At 40.4% G+C, this 22,164-nt stretch overlaps 1 protein-coding gene and 1 pseudogene across 1 annotated transcript; one reads left to right on the plus strand and one right to left on the minus strand.

Moving 5' to 3' along the window:
* Positions 1-292: 292 nt before the first annotated feature.
* LOC126716224 (U1 spliceosomal RNA) lies at positions 293-439 on the minus strand (annotated as a pseudogene).
* Positions 440-3,755: 3,316 nt separating this feature from the next.
* On the plus strand, positions 3,756-4,549 carry LOC126713425 (late embryogenesis abundant protein At1g64065-like). Its single transcript, XM_050413178.1, has one exon. It carries the CDS (start codon positions 3,848-3,850, stop codon positions 4,496-4,498), a length of 651 nt encoding a protein of 216 aa, XP_050269135.1. The 5' UTR covers positions 3,756-3,847; the 3' UTR covers positions 4,499-4,549.
* Positions 4,550-22,164: the final 17,615 nt, after the last annotated feature.

The raw sequence follows: 22,164 nt of genomic DNA on the forward strand, positions 1-22,164 counted from the left end.
CAAACGCTCGGAAGCACACACGGACAAATGTACCGGGGATACAAACAAGAAGTGCAATTTGGGCGATTTCTGAAAAATTATATAAATAGCAATTTTGGAAAAGTTATAACATCATTGTCTAAAAATTAAAATTATAACATCACGCAAGCAATTTCTAAAAATAAAATCATCAAATGACTCGACCATGACCATGACCATTTACGACCCCAGATGAGGTGTGTCACCAAATCCCTTGCTTCCTAGCTCAACCATTTGTGAGATACTTAACCACCCAAACTCATCCGAATAATAACGCAGGCCCCCAGTGCAACAAATAATGACGTAGGATCTTCCACTTGGGAAGACCTTAGGCGGGCACCCCTCCGTTAGGTGCAATGGAGGTCACCAACTTAGGCCATGAGCCTTTTTGATCACTCATTGACCCCGTCCAGGTAAGTATGTTACTCCGTGTGCCTTGCGCCTGCTTTATACAATGCGTTGGGCTCTCCTCTCTTGTTTCCAATCAATGTGGTACTTGAATAACTATTCTCAAAGATAACAAACCCCAAGGACGCACAATATAGTAATGTTTTAGAAACTGAGATAGTATTTTATAGAATATGATAATCAAAATATTTTTCTATTGAATCTTTTTGATAATCTCTCTTTTTATAGAATATGATGCTGCCTGAGTACCTACACTATATAACATAGCATTTCATAAAGGGTCCTCCAAGGCTCTAGGAAATTAATTACTCGAATGTAGTTAAAGACGAACTTGAAGTTTAAGCCAACCAAAATATAGGTCTTTCATTTAATACAGAAGTTTTATAAGTTGTGAACTCGAGATAACTGTCACTGATAAAGTCACCAGAATAAAGGGAGAGACAATAGCCATACACTCATGCTCAGAATTTTAATTGTAGGCACAAAAGGCATTTCTTTTATATAACTCATGATGTTGTACAATTAAAAATAACCGCAGTTAACATACACATCATATATAATATATATGTTTCTACCTAGTTATTAATGGACCATACATATTTATAGTATGGACAAAACTTAGATACAATAGTTTAAGTGTTGTTCTTTAAGTTTCTCTTTTAAGATTCAGTCATGTGACTACTTAATTAAAAAATATACTTCCATCCAGTGGCGGAGCTAGAATTTTAGTCTAGAGGGGGCAAAATTAAAAAAACAATATTAAAAGTAAAATTAATCTAAAAAATATTAATCAATAATAATAACAAAACAATTGTAAGAAAATATGAATATATTTCATAGTATTAAAATAAATAAACAAAAATAACCAATTCATAGTCATAGCTACTACAAATTTTACAAATTGATGTGGTAAAATAAAAATGTGAGTAGTGTTACTTAAACAATATAATGAATATATGTTTGAAATTATTTTTTGTGATTGGTGAGATGCTAATTTGTAAGACATAAGTAGTAAAATTTGTAATATCTATAGCATCACTTAATAATAAAATGCTGTAAAATATATCACGGTGAAAATAATGATATTAAATAAAAAAGAAAAAGTGGTGAAATAGGTGCAAGACAGACAAAAACTGCTTATGAGAATAGTGAAATGGTGAAAAGGTTACATGGTTTGTTCTTTGAGAATAACTTCTCCTTCCTTTCTTTTTCCTGGGTCACTTTCAAGTGGGTGTCCTTTTTTTTCTTTTTCTTTTTTTCTCAATGTCAGGGAGTAACTAGAGGACTACATATGCAAGGATATTTTAGGAGTCAGAGGGGGCAGGTGCCCCCCCTCGCCCCCCTCTGGCTCCGCCCCTGCTTCCATCCCATGAGAAAAAATACACATGACAGAATTTTAAAAAGGGAACCTAAAGAACAGCACTTTTTTTTTTTTTTTTTGAGAAACAAACACACACACAAGGGAGAGAGAAAGGGGTTCTAACACAAAGGCACACCACAACTCCACTTAAAAGCCATGGTAACTTTTAAGGGAAGGTGAGACAAGTTATACTACACACAACACTCTCTTAAGCAATATAGGACAATCTAAGGAACAACATTTAAGTACTGTATCTAAGTCTTGTCCTTATAGTATTACATAAATGATTTATAAATTTGAATTATTTTTATTTACACAAAAAAATTACTCATAAAAGTAAAATCATTCAAACTCACTCTTCTTCTAATTTTATATATAGGGTTATATATATGATTAGATTTTTTATGGTTTATTTATATTGAACTTCTAGTTTTCTACATAAAATTAACTTACTTGGTACAAAAATTTAAAAACTTAAATGGAACACGTGGCGCAAAATTTGACTTTATATATATATATATATACACACTGAAAATTGCATAAGAATTGAAGTTGAGAGAACCTATAGCTCAAACCATAAATGAAAATGAAAAGTTGGGAGGAAAGGACAAAAATAGTAGCGTCTTGTAGCCATTTCTTGGTATGGATTCATTTTAATCTGTGTGAGTTTATAGAACTTCTTTTTCAATCCAGTAGTCTCATATTAGATTTTGTGATGAAACAGGATTTGGGGTCTAGGATGCAACTTTTGGTCATATAATCTCAATTATGCTTCATCAGTGAACAACACATTGAAAACCACAGACAATTTAAAAAAGAATGGAAATAAGTGAGGTAGCAGTTATGTGATACGCCTACAGCTAGTTCAAAACTCACTATATGGGTCTCCTGTTGGACTTTAGAAAAGCTTAAGATCATCAAAATATTTTTGGATAACATATGAAGGGCTATGGGTAAATGGTGTGGGGAAATTTATATAGCAAATGTCAAATATGAATAACTATGTAGCGAGCTTTAGGACTTGTCAAATATTTCATTAGACCTGATAAATTAGATTTTTAATTTGGAGTAAACACGGGTTGACCCAACCCAACTTGATGGCTTTTTTAAAACTTTTTTTTAAGGATAATGGGATATGTAGCGCTATGGGTAAATGGTCTGGGAAAATATATATGGCAAATAGCAAATTTCAAATATGAATATTTCTAACGCTAGATCTACTATTAACATTGAATGGATTGGAGTGCAATTCATATTAATATACATTTATTCTTCTTTACATAATATGTTATGTTTTATTTTTAAAGTTTTATTTTTTTAGTTATCTTTCTAGGTAATATAAATTTATTATTACTTTACAGTTTACACACAATAGAAACAGATGCACTTAAGACGGATTCTTTACCTAATATTTAGTGTTTCTTTTTCTTTTCTTTTCTTTTATGATGATAATGTGAACTTTGAAAATATCTGTATATTTAACTTCTATTTTTGAGAATTTTGTTATTTTTGGCGTTTAGTCTTATTTCTATTTTTATTTATTTTACATGTGAAAAAATTCAAGTTACCCATAACCCACCCTGACTAATAGCGTTTGCTAGGTCTGCATTTCATAGTTACCGTGTAAAAAGTGCCACATACCGTATGTTGTTCCCTTAATTAAAAAGACCTAGACTTCAATTCTATCCTGTAGAAGCAAAACGACACGTTTTTTAGCAAAAAGAATAGAATCGTGTCCTCTTTCAAATTTTTAATAAGTAAATTCTTACTTGCCAGACCATCTAGAAGTCAAATATAACAACCAACACGCGTTTTTTGACTGAAAGAAAAATATACCTTGTTAAGTAACCTTAAACAGGAAGTACTCAACCCATAATTCACTCCATCACATACATTGTCCAAACCTATATATGGCAGACATGTCTCCCCACAATTTCCACACCAAAAAAAAAAAAAAAAAAATTCCTTTTCATTTTAAATTCCTGTCACAAAAGGGAACTATAACACAAAGAGACAAAAAAAACACTCTTCATAGTTCACTGTTTCCAAGAGAATTAGAAAATGGCGCAGAAAACAAACCAACAAGTGAACCCTTTGGGACCAGAAAGTAAGGAGCCTAGAAGTGATGAAGAGTCTGGCTCTAAAACATCTGCAGAGGAGCTCAAGCGAAAGAAAAGGATCAAATTGGCCATATATATTGCTGCTTTTGCTGTGTTCCAAACCATAGTCATCTTGGTTTTTGCACTCATTGTAATGCGTGTTAAGACTCCAAAAGTCAGGTTGGGCAATGATGTTACATTCCACAACGTGACCACTGGCAACTCAACATCACCTTCCTTTGATATAAACTTCACAACCCAATTGAGGGTTAAGAATGCAAACTTTGGTCCTTATAAATATGATAGCACCATTGCCACATTCATGTACAAGGGTGTGACTGCAGGGCAAGTCACTATTCCTAAGGGTAAGGCTGGGCTGCGTTCGACCAAAAAAGTTGGTGTCACACTAAATGTGAATTCAAAGGACTTGCCAAGTTCTGCCAATCTTGCAGGTGACTTAAAAAGTGGGTTGTTGGTGCTAAACAGCCATGCCAAGCTTAGTGGGAAAGTGGAATTGATGTTTATAATGAAAAAGAAGAAGTCTGTCGAAATGAACTGCACCATGACTATCAATTTATCATCAAAGGAGATCCACTCTATGATTTGCGAGTGACCATAAAGCTGTTTATCTTCCTTAATTAGTTTTTATTTTTCAGATTCATTGTAGCTGGATTTTTTTTTAAAAAAATTTTTTTGGTTGTTCATAACTTCATATTATATTTTTTTAGCAATAAATTTGTTAGAACTCAATTTACCTCGCTAGTGCACTCCCCCCACCCGCCCTCCACCTAACAGACTAAAAGAAAGAATGAAATGCTAAGAACAATATGTGTTCTTACTTACAAAATGGTTACCTACAAATATTACAACCTATTGACAAATGTAGTTGTCTTATAAGAAGACAAAATAAAAAAATAAAATAAAAATTATACAAAAATAGAATACAAATCCTTTGTACCACTTTTTGTGTACCACTCCATGAGTACTACTCTTACTCATGGAGTGATACACAAAAAGTGACACAGAGAATTTGTATTTCAAAAATAAGTCCTAGATTATTTGATCAGAATATTTTACCCGCCATATATATATATATACTAGCCTCATCACACGCGTTCCACACATGTGATGAGGCTTTTTTTTTTTTTTTTTTAGTTTGATGCCTTAATCTTTCAGTTTGAATTTATCTATTATTAGTGAGGTTATATGGGAAGGGATTTTTAAGAAGCTAAAATTTAACATTTTGAAAATTAGTAAACTGCTTGGTTTAGTGTATGCTAATTTTTAGGAAAAAAGTTTCTTTGGTAATTGTAAGGTTGAATTTATTCAACCATCTAATTGGCTTTATTCCGTGCCAAATTTGCTTGTAATTCAGCATTTAGTAACCCTATATTTAGGTGGGTTTGTTGTAAGGGTAGTGAGTGAGATAGAGTGAAGATTGCTCAAGAGTGTGCAAGAAAACAGAGACTCGCGACTGGGACTCGCGGGTGACTCGCGGCTGCAAGCCGCCAGAAGCAACACACGTGCCAAGCATGCTGGAAGATGAACAGTCATGCTAGCTGGAGCACTACAGGACAAAACAGGACAACTGGCCATACGGTTAACTCGCGACTGGATCTCGCGACTTAGTCAAGCCGCGAGGTCAAGCCGCGAGCCACCCCTGTTTTGTAAAACCTGACGTTTCACATTCCTCTCCCACTCCAGTATAAATACCCCTTTTACCTACGATTGAAAGAGAGCTTCCAGAGAGAATTTTGAGAGAGAAACCCTAAAGAAAAACCAGATTACTTCACCCACAATCTCTACCTTAGAGTCTCTTCAAATTCCTCAACTCTCTTCCTCTCCATTGTCAAATCCTTGAGAGGCATTATACCAAACCTGGTTCTCACCATCATCATCACTGTGAGACAGTCGTTTGGATTTCTGGGAAGCAGTTAGGAAGGAACCAATCTTCATTGGTTGTTGCTATGGTCTAGTAGCGGAATCCGGGAAGCTAGAAAAGAAAAAGGTTCGGCGCAACCTCGTTGGAGCAAGAAGCTTGGAGGGCTTAGGTGCACTGGGTAGATTAGGCTTGGAGGGTCTATTGCTGTCCTTGTATCCCAACTGTATTTTCTAGTGGATTGTTTACTGCTTGGAGGGCGGCGGAGAAGTTTTACGCCGAGGGCTTCGGTTTCCTCTTCAATAACACATCGCGTGTTGTCTTTGTGTTTGCATCTTCCTTCCTCTCTATCTTTGCCTTTATATTATCTGCTGTGGATTTTATTCTGTTTTGGCTTAGATAGTTTTTAACCAATTTCATATTATAGCATATGTTAAGTTTCCGCACACTAGTTGTTTGACATATTGCTTGAATTGGTTAAGTTGTATTTTGGGGGTCTAAACGTTCAAAGGTGTTTATACACATATTTGAACTTTCAGTAGTTTTTTGTTTTTGAATTTTGTTGAATTACAATTTTAACCCTTTTTTTTTAGGAATAAAGGTTATCTAATTATAAGTATTTGTGAGGTGTGGGGGGTAAGGACCAGAGTTCAAGTCTCTAAGATATAACTTCACACACATATACACTTAAATTAAGTTATAATAGAATTTTTATCTATTATAAAAATAAATAAAAAATCAAATTAGATTGGAGCATTTTTTACATTTTTTGAAATCATAACTAACTTTCTAAATACACTTAATATATATATATATATATATATATAATATTAAAATTGTTATCAACTAAATAAAAAATTGCAAATTAGCATAACAATGGTTATGATTGGTGTTGTTTGAACAACATGTTGAATAAACGGCTACATTACTATTTTGTGTTTGGTGAGTGTTGGAAAAAAATAAAAGCAACCGGATGTTTTATCATTTGAGAGAAGAAAGTCCTTAAAATGCAGAGAATATTTAGTATTTGGACATTGCATGAAGTGTTCTAACTATAAAATCCCTTGTCAACATTTTTGTCCTAAAAGCTTAGAGATGAAATCTCCCATGCACACCATCAATGACACATAGTTTGCATAATTTTTAGGACAAAATTTGTAATATCTTTAACATCTCTCAAAACTTAATTATAAATTGAAACTGGCAGTAACTCTAATGGGTATCAAATCAATAATATAATAAAAAAATTAAATTCTTAATTACGTTTTTTCTTTTATATTTAAAATTTGACACACTTGTTTATGAAGTCTACATAGTAAAATACTATATAATATCTTTAACATCGCTTTATTGATAAGAAAGAATTCAAATGTCATCCTAACCGACTATGGGCACCACCATTGATCAATTCATCTCTACAACCGCAGGCAACTAAGTAGAATAATTAGTAGAAACAGCTTGAAAGAATGATGGCACTAGCCCTTTTTTCTTTTTTCTTTTTCTATTTTTTTTTTTTTTTTTTTTTTTTTTTTTTGAGGAACCAGTGATGGCACTAGCTAGTTGTTGGATTTCGACCCAATTGAATGGCTCCAAATGATCCAAGGCATCCTTTGACCCGTTGTAGGCTTCTATCTGTGGCATACGGAATTTTGGCCGAAGGGGGAACGAAGTGACAAGTGTAGTAAAGGGTGAATTCGTCTAGTGGACCAACTCGTTGAGGTCATTTGACACTCGTCCCCTGAAGGCATTCATCATGAAGTCCATCCGTCCCTTCATCATCTGCATCTTTCCAACCATGTATGGCGATGCCATATCTGCGATGGATGGACGGCTGGTATCTTGTCGCTCTTGTCTACTCAGGGTGTTGCTATCTTCTGGTCCTTCTTGGTCCCTTCTTTCAACGCTAGTACCCTCTTGCTCCTCCCCATGATTGTTGGGTCCCGCATTCCTTCGGCGTAGTTATTCCTATAGGTCATGGTTTTGCTTAGTAAGACATTCTATAGCCACGACGAGAGTCTGTACTTGTCTTTCAAGGGCAGCAGTGCGTGGTTCATCTCTGTTATTGTTGTTGGTTGCCATCAAGCGAATACCATAAAGCTATTTGTCTGGGAAGTGGTAATATGGCTTGTTTTCTCATTCTCCCCACAGACGGTGCCAACTGATGATGTCAAAAATCATCAGTGAGCTACACAATCCTTACGAGCTCTAAACAGAACTTGCGAAACAGAAATAAAGAAGACCTTGCAGAGAGTACCGGTCAAATTCCCTCCAAAGGTTAAGTTAGAGAGAATTTCTACAACTTTAGAGTGTCAGAGCTAGAAAAATTACGCGTACCTTGATTTGTGAGGGTTTTCGGGTTTTTATAGTAGTATAGAGCCGATCTTAATTTCTTGGTAGAGAGAGTATTTCCTTGTAGGGAAGATCTTCATTAATATTCGCAATTTACAAGATTATTTCCTTACAGAGATTCCTATAATTATGGTGGGGCATGAAGCACAAGACATTTCCATACCAAAATCATTGGAGACAACCCATGCCACATGGGTGCCATGTAGATGCCATAAGGGTGACACGTGGCTTTAACAGACCGTCTCCTTTTTATCCGTTCACTTAAAAGTGTCTATCCATCTCCTTATCTTTCCGTCCGGGTCGCGGATTCGTCTACCAATTTTGTTAGACCAACTAAATCGTCTCTTTCGGTCACCTCGTCTTTAAAGTCTAACTCCGTTAGTTCAATCCTTCTACCCTGGGATTTAGCCCTATCAATTCTCTTTTTGTGTGTGGAAAAGAAGTCTAGTCCTTCTTGATTTTGGATATACTAGCCGACTCAAGTCTCCTATATAAGCATAGTGCTACTACAGAAAATTAGAGAGAAAGAGATGAGAGGATGTGAGAAAAAGAGGCCTCCTCTTGGTTTGGTTATTTGATATTTGTAGGTTGCAATTTGGAATAGTGAGAGAGGTTTGTTGCCATATGGTTTTGGTTCTGCAATTTGGTGATTTGCTCTCTCTTGGTGCGTTGCAACTTTTGGATTTAATTTGTGACTCTCTCTTTGGTTTGTGCGCAATTCGTATTTAGTATTTGGTATTTGATATTCGTATTTAGTATTTGTGAACCTATGGTTTTGTATTTGTGAGAGAGAGTTATTTGGGTGTATTTGAGATTTGGGTTTGTGAGAGTGCTTCTATACCAATTTGTATTATCCCAAATTTGTTATAGTGAAATTTGTTCGACGTCACCCATAGATGTAGGTTATTGTCGAACCACGTAATTTTTGGTGTTTTGTGTTTATTTTCTTTTGCATTAATTTTCTTCGTTCCTATTGTTAGTTTGAAAATCTTTCACTGTTTAAAATATTTTCACAATTAATCTTGATAATTTGAGCTTCCGCTATTTTACAACAACTCTTCGTCGCTTCTGGGTTGCTTAGCTGCTGGTGAGAAAGGGAACACCTGCTAGTTCGTTTTCTCAACCATTTTCTTCTTTGGGAATAGTGAATGGAGAAGTTTTCACTTGTTTATTGATGCTAATTCTTCTCTGAAAAAGGAGTTTAGGATGCTAGGATTTGTTTGTGGAAATGAAAGCAGAGTAGTGTGAGTTTGGATAGCATTAAATGCACATTTCAATGCGTTTGGCTTTTTTTAGGGTCTCACGGCATTGTTCATAGGACCACCAAATTTAACAAAATGCACATATTTATGCATTTTTTGGTCCTACAGCACTATTCACACTTTAAAAATTATTTTATATAATATCAATAATAAATTTTCAATTTCTAACAAATAAACAGTATTTATTCAAATAGAAGTTAGTGTGAATTAATAATGTAGCTAACAACCGCGTCTTAGGGTGGTTGAATAGTGACGTCTTGAAGAAGGTCCCTCGTTTTTGAAAGAATCAATATTTTATTTAAAGGAAATGCTGCTATGTGTCCTTTTGCTTACGGTAACGGACTTTTTAAGGTTCTTTTAAGAGTATTTTAATAAGCTTCTAGAGGAAAACGTAGACTTTTGTGTCGTTTATCTCTTTCTTCTGTGGTAACATTATTTTTTTTTTAGAGTAAATCAGTGAATATTAGAGATGAACCAGCAAAACATGTCAAAAGGGACTACAATAAACTAGAGATGAACCCCTCAGAACAACTTTAACCAAGACAGACCCAAGCTAGATACCAAAAAATAGCACAATCAATCTAGATACCAAAAAATAGCACAATCAATCAGTGATTTAAAGCACAATCTTTCGGTCTTCTTCAAAATCTGCCGCACAGTCCAGACAGAACCAGCATAAATAATTGCAATTGCTTTGCAGCCTGATGCTATAGACATTAGACAACAGGCCACCATGCCAGTTTACAAAATAGAAACTCTCAAGCCGTTACCTTTCAGACGAGTGATCCCCCAACTACCAAATCTTCCCATTATAAATAGCATCAAAGATAAGGCAAAGTTGCATTTCATAATCCCAGAAGAGATGGTCCCTGTCATCAAGACAATTTATGGCGTTGCCTCACTATTGCAATAACCCTCTCTTTAATGGATGGTGTTGCTTCACTAACGCAAATGAATTAATTAAACATTGTTTAATTGAACATATATACCTTTTAGATGAGACACGTCTCTTTATCATGAGACAAGTCTATCACCGAAAGGTATGAGAGACTATAAATATCTGGCGTCTCATTTATTTCAAGACAATTAATTTCTTTATTTAGGTACGTTAGTGATCACCACCTTAACAGGACTGTCATCATTTAGGGACCAACAAATCCCCCAAGTATGTAGCTCTATTTAGCCTTGTAATCTCTTGTTGTCAGCCTATTTTCGATGGCTAACCACCCTATGAAAGCATTGCTTGGGTATGATCAATTGAACCAGAGTAGTTTCCCCCAATCCATCACATGAGATTTCTCTCTAAGCTCACGTGGCTGCACCGTGTCCACTTTGGCTGGAAAATTGCATATAGTATCATATACGACCTTAAACCCATATTTTGGAATTAAGGGACTAGCGAGATGCCTGTGGTCATGCCGAAGAAATATGTTCTTTCCATCAGCCAACTTAAATTTAAATCAAATTATGAATTCACGATTTTCTCCGAGATCAGCTGAACACTTAGAAAAACAAATTAAAAAATAAGATAAAGATAAAGAAATTAATAGAATGAGATAATGTGAGGAATGATGGAGCACTTCTTGAAATCCTTGTGGAACTAAAAATTGCCAGCCAGATCTTAAAACCATAGACTGTTAGCGGCTAAAAAATTCAGGCAATGTTATGTTTTTGGAATTGTATTTTGGTAGGAATTTTTTTCTTTATTTTATGTGGGATTGTAAGCACGGAAGCAGAGAATATGACTAAGTGAGGAGTCTATTTATATATGTTGGGTAACTATTATTAAATTGGATTAGAACTTGTATATTTGTTATTTGACATGTCTTATTCCATACCTATATGATAAGGATAAAAAGAGATTGGTCAAGTAAGAGATATGGGTGACGGTAACTACTGGGCCGTCAGCCTTTGTTTAATGACTGACGGCGGGATGAAGTTGTGAAGAGCACCACAGGCCGACGGGATAATAAAGCTGAAGGTTATCCTGAAACTGACGGTATGAAGACCGAAGGCACAATATAGACTGATGGCACTAATCAAAGAATGCTTGCTAACCACGTTTGCGTGTATAAGTGAATGACTTGCCTTCCACGTTTCGTGAAACCTAAGAGGGATTCCTATATGGAAAGGATCCCGCGAAATACGCCCAAGGAGACTCCTATAAATAAAAGACTTCTACTCCAAGGAAAAGGGATCAAGCCCTACTACTATAAAAACCAAGCACCCTCACGAATCAAGGTACGCATAATTTACCCTCTCTAGCACTTTAGAGTAGTGAGAATAGTTCTGACTTGACCTTCGGAAGGTATTTGGCCGGTACCACACCGGTGCTCTCTGTTAGGTCCTTTCTTTTTGCTGTGCAAGTGCTATTTGGAGCGCGCGAGGATCGTGTGACTTACTGGTGGTATTTTCGGCATCATCAGTTGGCGCCGTCTGTGGGAAATCGTGTAGTGTAAAGTCATATTACCGCTTCCCGGATAAAAGTTGCGTGGTGCTCACCCGCTCAATGGCAACCACTAACGACATTCAAGAAGAGGAACCACCCATGACCGCCCTCAAGAAGCAAGTTAAGACTCTCACCGCGGTTGTGGAACACCTCACCAGACAAAATCACGACCTAGAAGAGCAGCTGCGCTAGAAGGACGCAGCACCGGACAACCAAGGAGCTGATCAAGGAGGAACCAGCACTGACAGAAGACACTAAGAGGGACCCCAAGCCAGTAACGCCCCGAGTAAACCGGAGCGGCAAAACGTGAGCCTCCCTTCCCTCGTAGATACAGCCCCGCCACCTATTATCGCAGAGATGCAGGCGATGAAGGAGCAAATGGAGATAATGATGAACGCTCTCAAGGGGCGAGTGTCCAGTGATCTTGACGACCTTGTCAACCGAACAGACTTGCCGTTCACCGCCACCATCAACTCCTTCCCCCTATCGAGTAAGTTTCGCATGCCACAGATAGACAGTTTTGACGGGGTCAGGGACCCTCTGGACCACCTAAAGACATTCAAGACCCTGATGCACCTTCAAGGAGTGGCAGACACGATCATGTGTAGGGCCTTCCTTACAACGCTGAAGGGTGCGGCGAGAATTTGGTTCAGCCGACTAACACCAAACTCCATCAGCACCTTCAAAGAACTTAGCGCTCAATTTACTGCGCACTTCATCGGAGGCCATCGGTACAAGAAGTCTACGGCTTGTTTGATGAGTATCAAGCAGCGAGAGGATGAAACTTTAAGAGCCTACATATCTCGTTTCAATAAGGAGGCACTCTCGATCGACGAAGCTAACGATAAGATACTTGTCGCAGCATTCACGAATGCGCTGAAGAAGGGTAAGTTTTTGTTCTCCCTGTATAAAAACGACCCAAAGACCATGTCGGAAGTACTTTATCGGGCCACAAAGTATATAAACGCCGAAGACGCGCTGTTGGCGCGAGATAAAAGGCCAAAGAAAAGAGAGAGGCAGGAAGACACTCGGCAAGACCAAGGCCGAAAGAAAGCAAGGACTGGAGACCAAAGAGATGAGAGGCGCCTTAAGCCCCTAGGAGGAAGATTCACGAGCTTCACTCCATTGACTACCCCGATAGATCAAGTCCTTATGCAAATCAAGGACGAGGAGGCTCTGACGTTCCCGGGAAAGCTGAAGAGCGATCCTAACAAACGTTTTAGGGACAAATATTGCCGCAACCATGGTCACGATACGGCTGATTGCTATGACCTAAAGCAGCAGATTGAGGCCTTTATCAGACAAGGAAAACTGCAGAAGTTCGTTAGTAAGGAGAAAACGAATCCACCCCCACAAGACCAACACCCCCGATGGGATAATGAGCAACCAAGGCCCCCGATAGGGAACATAAGGATGATCGTAGGAGGAACGGCTGTCGCTGGGTCATCCAAAAAGGCCCGCAAAACCTACTTTCGGATGGTACAAAATGTTCAGATGATGGGAGTTGTGCCGAAGATAGCACGAAGAGAAGGCCCCATAATCGGGTTCTTAGAAGAGGATGCACGACGCTTTCACCATCCATATGATGATGCGCTCGTCGTCAGCCTACGGATAGAAGACTACAACATGCATCGGGTGTTGGTCGACAACGGCAGTTCAGCAGCTATTTTATACTACCCGGCGTTCCAACAGATGAGGATCGACAGGGAGCGATTGATTCCGACAAATGGCCCGCTCATGGGCTTCGGAGGGAGCCAGGTATTCCCCCTGAGTACGGTCACATTGTCTGTAATGGTAGGAGATTACCCTCAGCAGATAACCAAGGGCGTAACATTCTTGGTGGTCGATCGCTCGTCTGCCTACAACGCCATCCTCGGACGACCCATGCTCAATTCATGGAAGGTGGTAACTTCGACTTACCACCTAATGATTAAGTTCCCCACTGACTACGAAGTAGGGGAGCTGTGCAGAAGTCAGATGGCCGCGCACGAATGCTACGTAGCCATGATGGAGATGGAAGATCAGTTTCAGGCTTTGAGTATAGAAGAGCACCGGACGGTGATGGAGCCAGTAGAGAAGCTAGAAGAGATACCCCTTGACAGTTCCGATCCTAGCAGAACGACCAAAATTGGAACACTCGCTAAACCCGCAATCCGTCAAGAGCTCATAACCTTCCTCAAAGGCAATCGAGACGTATTCGCTTGGAGTCATGATGATATGCCAAGAATAGACCCTTCAGTCATGGTGCACAGGTTGAATGTATCGCCCGCCTTTCCACCTGTCCGACAGAAGAAGAAAGTGTTCGCCCTCGAACGAAATTGGGTCATAGCAAAAGAAGTCCGAAAGCTACAGGAAGCAAGCTTCATTAGGGAAGTATACTATCCCGATTGGCTGGCGAACGTAGTAATGGTCAAAAAAGCTAGCGGGAAATGGCGGATGTGTGTGGACTTCACCGACCTTAACAAAGCCTGCCCCAAAGATAGCTATCCCCTCCCAAGGGTCGATGTCCTAGTAGACTCAACGGCCCGACACCAGTTGCTGAGCTTTATGGACGCTTTCTCGGGGTACAACCAGATCTGAATGCACGAAGCTGATCAGGAAAAAACTTCATTCGTGACCAGCCAAGGCCTCTTCTGTTACAAAGTGATGCCCTTCGGCCTGAAGAATGCAGGCGCAACGTACCAAAGACTTATGAGCAAAATGTTTGCGCAACAGATTGGGAGGAATGTCCAGGTCTACGTTGACGACAGGTCTACGTTGACGACATGCTAGCGGCACTGAATAGATTCGTGTTAAGGGTGACGGACAAATGTTTGCCCTTCTTCTGCACGCTGAAGAGATCATTTGAGTGGACTACCGAATGCCAGCAAGCATTCGAGGAATTAAAGGCTTATCTCTCCTCCCCACCACTGTTGAGCCCGTCGCAGCCAGGAGAAGAGCTTTTTCTCTATCTAGCCGTCTCCCTCGTAGCCATCAGTGCTACCTTAGTCAGAGAAGAAGAAAAAGTACAAAAGCTCGTGTACTACGCGAGCCGAGCGCTTCGCGGTGCTAAAGAAAGATACCCGCCTATGGAAAAACTTGCCTTTGCATTAGTTACGGCGGCCCGCAAGCTCAAACCGTACTTTCAAGCCCATACGGTAAACGTCCTAACTGACAAGCCCTTGCGACGGGCGATGAGTAATCCTGAGGCTGCGGGTCGATTGGCATTATGGGCCATAGAGTTGAGCGAATTTGATATCCAGTATGGCCCACGCACTGCAATCAAGGGAAAGATCGTCGCAGATTTCATAGCAAAATTCACTCATGACGAAGACAAGGGGGCAGAAGAGTCCCCTCATTGGAGCATATATACGGACGGGTCCTCCAACCGACAAGCCGGAGGGGCCGACATCGTGCTACTATCGCCCGAAGGAGATACAATTGAATGTATGGTCCGTCTTGACTTCCCCGCTACCAACAATGAATCAGAGTATGAAGCACTGATAGCAGGACTCGACCTCGCCAAAGCAGCAGGAGCCACGAAGGTAGTCATCTATTGCGACTCTCAGGTCATTACTAACCAAATAAATGGAGACTACGAGTGCAAGGGTGAAAGGATGAAAAAGTACCTTGGTCAAGTAAGGGCGAGAGTGGATGACCTAGAAGCCAAAATCGTCCAAATTCCCAGAGGAGAAAACGAGCGAGCCGACCTCCTCGCAAAGGCCGCTTCAGCAGAACATATGGTCATCCCTGGTAATGTACTCTCTTTCGTTCCGCTTTCTCCGCTAATAGATCCCAACAACGTGCAGGAAATATGCTCCGACAGTAGTTGGACCGCGCCGTTAGTTTCATACTTGAAAGACGGGGTATTACCAGACGGAAAGGAGGTTGCAAGAAAACTGAAGGTCCAGGCGGCAAGGTTCGTCCTAATAAAAGACGTCTTGTACAAAAGAGGCTTCTCCCGACCATATCTGAGATGCTTGGGTATGGAAGAGGCAGACTACGTCATGAGAGAGGTACACGAAGGAATCTGCGGAAACCATTCAAGGTCTAGATCATTGGTACACAAGCTTGTGCGAGCGGGGTACTATTGGCCCACCATGTAGAAGGACGCTGAAGCCTATGTTAGGGCTTGTGACAAATGCCAGAGGTTCAGCAATATTATTAGACAACCAACCGAAGAGCTGACCCCGATAACGACCCCATGGCCGTTCGCACAATGGGGGTTAGATATTATGGGACCATTCCCTACAGCAGTACAACATCTGAAGGTCCTGGTGGTGGGCATTGACTATTTTACAAAATGGGTGGAAGCTGAAACTTTGGCCACAATTACAGAGAAGAATGTGCAAAGCTTTGTCTAGAGATGCATCATATGCAGGTTTGGCATTCCTAGAGTCTTTGTCTCGGACAACGGGAGGCAATTCGACAACGACTCCTTCTGAGATTTTTGCTTACAGTTAGGAATAAAGAACCACTACTCTTCCCCCGCCCACCCTCAAGCTAATGACCAGGTCGAAGTCACGAACCGATCCTTGCTCAAGATTATCAAGACTCGGCTCGAGGGGGCAAAGGGTATATGGTCAGAAGAATTGCCAAGCATACTATAGGCATACAGGACGACGGCAAGGCCACCCACAGGAGAGATACCATTCCAACTGACGTACGGAGGCGAAGCAGTCATCCCGGCCGAAGTTAGGCTCACGAACTACAGGGTGCACAACCATGATGAGAACAAAAACGACGAGGCTATGCGACTACAGCTCGACCTAGTGGACGAGATCAGAGCAACAGCAGAATAAAGGCTCGCTAGGTACCAAGACCGCATGGCAAACACTACAACTCTCGAGTCCGACACAGAGACTTCCAAGTTGGAGACCTTGTTCTTAGAAAGATCATGGGCGCCGCTAGGGACCCTACCCAAGGGAAACTCAGCCCCAATTGGGAAGGACCTTACCGAGTTACGTCGTGGCAGAGGAAAGGCACTTACCACCTGGAGACGTTGGAAGGACAGAAGCTGCCACACCCATGGAACACCGAGCACCTACAAAAGTATTACCAGTAGGAGCGGCAGCATGAAGACCAACCTTTCGTTTTTACATTTCAGCAAATTTTAGTCTTACTCCTCAGCTTTATCATTTACTTTAGTTTTTTGCAACAATACCTCTTTTTTTGTTTTAAGCCCAAAAGGCAGGATTTGGTTTTAGAATTACTTTTATTTACAAATGGATGACAATAAGAGGAGTTCATTCAAAATTGTTGAAATATCTATTTTAGAAATCTACGGTTTAAAGTCCACAGAAGTGGACAACTAAGTTCACAAAAGTGAACAACAAAAACGACAAGGTCCATAACACACGAACTAAAAAGCTGACAGTCCTAATAGATGAGACTATCATCATATGGACGAGGTCCTAAAACTAACGGGCCTACAAAAGATGACAAGCTCATCAAGCCCATGACAAACCGAAGCTAAAAAGCTTACAATCCTAATAGATGAGACTGTCATCATATGGACGAGGTCCTAAAACTAACGGGCCTACAAAAGATGACGAGCTCATCAAGCCCATGACAGACCGAAGCTAAAAGGATGACGGTCCTAATAGATGAAACTATCATAATATGGACAAGGTTCAAAAGCCGACGGGCCTACAAAGGTGACAAGTTCATCAAGGCCATGACAAACTAAAATTGAAAAACTGACGGTCTCACCAAACGGATTGGGCCGTTGTAGAACCAACGGACTTACATTAAGTCCATAAAGATGACTGGAAATTAGGAAATTGACGGCCCTAAAAACAGTGCAACTAACGGGCGAAGCCGCAAAGGCTGACAGGCTTCAGGCGACAGAACCAGTACTTGGATTCATCATCCAGGAGGAAACCCGTGAAACTGACGAGATAAGAAGGATATACACATTAGTCGCCAAAAATCTATACCGACGGAGTCTTCCAACTAGTTCAAAAAACTGACGGGTTTGCAAAACAGACGGGAATGCTTACCAAGACTTCGTATGGCTCAATCACTGATTAACAGATATGAAAGCGACGGAAATAACATAAATACAATTGTATACAGACAAAAGCCCGAGAAAACCAAACGAGCACTTAACAATTGTTTGCAAAATAATTAAAACACAACGATTGTTTGCAAAATAATTGAAATACAAGGTTGAAGTACAAATAAAAGAAAACTAAGGAGCAGGAACGTCAGCAGGGTTCCCGTCAGCTTGCTGATCTTCAACGTTTACGATCACAGCTGGAGTATTGGAAGCAGGAGGAGAAGGGTTAGCAACGGGTTGGGCCAGGACAACAACACCGTCAGACTCAAGAGTAGGAGTAGGCTGAGAGGAGCCATCACCTCCATCATCCATTGTAATTCCGGATAGGTCCAGCTCTGGGAATGCTGACGCGACCTACTTAAGGCAATCGTCAAAACTAGTGCCATAATACTTGGCGCAAGAGTTAATAAACGATTGCGTCGCCTTAAAGTCTCGAACCGCGTCAACCCCAGCCGTCTGTAGCCTTTGGCCTAGATCCGTCACCTCCTCTTTGAGCTTGTCATTCTGACGGTCAACCTCTACCAGCTTCTCCCTGACTTCCTTCAGCTCTTGGTTCAGCGTACGGACGGCATCCTTGTACTGAGCTTGTTCATGCATCAGATTTGTATTGTGCTTCCGGACCCGAGTGACGACTCCCTCCTTTGCAACACAACGGTCTTGAAGGGCCGTAACACGCACCAAGGCCTAAGAAAAGAACACAGCCGTCAGTCAAAGTTCATCAAAGCAAAATAAAATCAAATTCGACCAAAAGGTAGCAAGCATACCCTAGTGAGATAAAAAAGGGCTAACGCCCCTAAATCCTCCGTCTCCAACAGGTCACAAGGCTCTATTTCCGTTGTCTTTGTGAAGGACTTAACCTCTCCGACGGCATAGTCCTTACGGGTCAAGAGACGGTAAGGGCCCTCGCTGACGGGACCCAATGAGGTCATTGTCCCTTTACCCACACCATGGCTCGGCTTAAGAGGTGATTTCTCCTTTGCAACACCGTCCCCAGGAGTGACGGCGGCCTTTTTGGACGGACGACCATCACTCCCGTCGGGCTTCCTCTTTGCTTGCTTACTGACGACCTTAGGGGTTGACGAGGTCTCGCCCCCCACCTCCTTTGCCCTTTTCTCCTCTTTCTGACGGGCCGCGGCAGCCCTTATCCTCTGTTTGGCAAATTCCATCTCTACAATACAAAGAAAAGTCGTTAGAATAAGAGACGAAGGGGTAAACTGATGAAACCAATAAGAAATCTACTCACGTCAACGTGAAAATTCCTCCAACCTTCGAGCTTCAGCTGACGGCTCTAGACCCCCACAGTATAAATGAATTGTGTCAAGGGTGATCAAATCCCTACACTTACGTTCCTCCAAAGGGATTTCCAGAACCCAAAAGATGAACTCCTCCTATTCGTCGGTTATGTGGGGACGGGTATAAGCTAAAAAGGAAAAAGAGAAGGAATGTTAGTAGCATCACCTCAAAAACAAAAGGAACATAGTTGACGGGATTAACCTGAATCCCTAACAAAAGCCCAAGTGTTGTCAAAATAACCGTGGGGCATCGTCGCCCATTCCTCCTGACGGCAAACTCAATCCGTCCCTTCAACAAAAAAATACCTACTTTTCCAGTTCCTATTGGAATCTAGCATATCTGATACCAGCCTCAAATTTTTCTCCCGGACATTAAAATGGTATGTCCCCTTAGACGAGGCGATATGATGAGGCCTGTAGCAGTAAAAGAATTCGTCTAAAGTAAGCTGACGGTTTCCTCCACTTAGACGGCCCCAGAAGATCTCAGCTCCTATGAAAGTCCTCCAGGCATTTGGGGCAATTTGAGTGACGGATAAGCCCAGGAAGTCAGCCAGCTGACGGTGTAGGGCCGTCAATGGTAATCTCAGACCCGCAGCAAACATGGCATCATACATGCCCACGTCAGCGGTTCTTCCTGAGTAACAACTCTTATTCTCCTAAAGGAGACGGATCAGGATATGGTCTGGGATTTGGTAACGAGTGCGCAACTCCCTAAAAACCTTAGCACTCATCCTAGGTAAAAATTTGTTGATGGCCCAATCCTCAGGGAGAATGAAAGGACGGTTATCTCCAGGACCATCTAAAGTTCCTTCACTTGGTCCCTCATCCCCGTCACTATCATCTCCATTGCTATCATCGCCGTCAACATTTATATCACCCCCGTCACCTTCACCCTCTCCTCTTCCCTCTTCTACTTCATCCTTATCTCCCTCGGTGTAACTCTCATCACCGTCAGGAGATCGAGCTGATGTCTCTCTCTCTGACGAAGGCGAGAAGTCCTCTAACTCATCGTCGGAATCAAAGGTCTCGTCGTAGCCTGCTCCTTCGCGGACTGACAACTCCTCACACGACACGTCACTTGACATCTGACTACTTACAAGTGACGAATCCAATCTAAGTACCTAGGCTGACGTCCTCACAAAAGAAATAGGCAAAAATGAAAAAGAAGAGGAGATGGAACTTACTGATAAGATGACCTTCTGGAGAAGAACTGCTTCAAGGATAAGTGACAGATAAGTTGACGGAAGTAAAGGTTGCGTTGACGAAAATAAGGGCGACGATCTCTCTCTCTCAAAGATCAGCAAGAATGAAATAGAGAAAAATGATGAGGAGGTGCTACTTATATATGGGATAGAATGGCGCGAAAGATGAAGCGACGCCCTTGTCAGAAGCAAAGCCAATAAGAACATGCCACCTGTCCAAAGCATTAAGTGCGCGGCGGCTCGAGGAAACCCTTGTAAATAATTTTCCCGCCTCTTTAAAAATAACACAATTGACAAAAACATGTACTCCATAACCCGTTAGTATAAAAAGTGACGAAGATATGGAGTAGGGGGCAACTGATAAGGATAAAAAGAGATTGGTCAAGTAAGAGATGTGGGTGACGGTACCTACTGGGCCGTCAGCCTTTGTTTAATGACTGACGGCGGGATGAAGTTGTGAAGAGCACCACAGGCCGATGGGATAATAAAGCTGAAGGTCATCCTGAAGCTGACGGTATGAAGACTGAAGGCACAATATAGACTGATGGCACTAGTCAACGAATGCTTGCTAACCACATTTGCGTGTATAAGTAAATGACTTGTCCTCCACGTTTCGTGAAACCTAAGAGGGATTCCTATATGGAAAGGATCCCACGAAATACGCTCAAAGAGACTCCTATAAGGAAAAGACTTCTACTCCAAGGAAAAGGGGTCAAGCCCTACTACTATAAAAACCAAGCACCCTCACGAACCAAGGTATGCATAATTTACCCTCTCTAGTACTCTAGAGCAGTGAGAATAGTTCTGACTTGACCTTCAAAGGGTATTTGGCCGGTACCACACCGGTGCTCTCTATTAGGTCCTTTCTTTTTGCTGTGCAGGTGCTATTTGGAGTGTGCGAGGACCGTGTGACTTATTGGTGGTATTTTCAGAATGATGGAGCACTTCTTGAAATCCTTGTGGAACTAAAAATTGCCAGTCAAATCTTAAAACCATAGACTGTTGGCGGCTAAAAAATTCAAGCAATGTTATGTTTTTGGAATTGTATTTTGGCAGGAATTTTTTTCTTTATTTTATGTGGGATTGTAAGCACGGAAGCAGAGAATATGACTAAGTGAGCAGTCTATTTATATATGTTGGGTAACTATTATTAAATTGGATTAGAACTTGTATATTTGTTATTTGACATGTCTTATTCCATACCTATAGATTTCCTACTTGTGCAGTGTCTTACATCCTTTTGAAAATGGGACAAAATGAGAGGAAATTTAATGGAAGGGGAGCCGGACCCTACTTGTGGAGCACTAAAGATTAGTGAAACGAGGAAAAAAATTAAAAAAAGTAATCCTGATTTTTCATGTCATCATAATAAATTACTTGCCATTTAGTGTCCGGATAATTGGAGTGATGAAAAAGTGGGAGAATAGAAAATAATGAGATGATGGGAAATTTGGAAGATAGAAAAGATTTAATTTTTTCTCATTTGTGTTTGGTTAGAGAAATGAAAATGTGGAGGGATGAAAAACTATTTTATTTGATTAAAGAGAAAAGTAATATGATAGAAAATAGAATTTGTATAAATTTACTCTCTCATGTCCCTATTAGATTAAAAAAATTGTGCATTATATTTGTATTAAAAAATTGTATATAGATAACTTCATTAATAAAAAAAAAAAAAAAAAAAAAAAAAAAAAAAAAAAAAACAGCCAACCAACCAAAACAACAAAGACAAACGTTCAATATATAAATAAATAAAAATAAAGACAAAGACAAACGCGTATAACAGTAAACAACAAAGACAAACAT

This window comes from Quercus robur, chromosome 2 (genome assembly GCF_932294415.1).
Source record: "Quercus robur chromosome 2, dhQueRobu3.1, whole genome shotgun sequence".
NCBI classification, from domain to species: Eukaryota; Viridiplantae; Streptophyta; class Magnoliopsida; order Fagales; family Fagaceae; genus Quercus; species Quercus robur.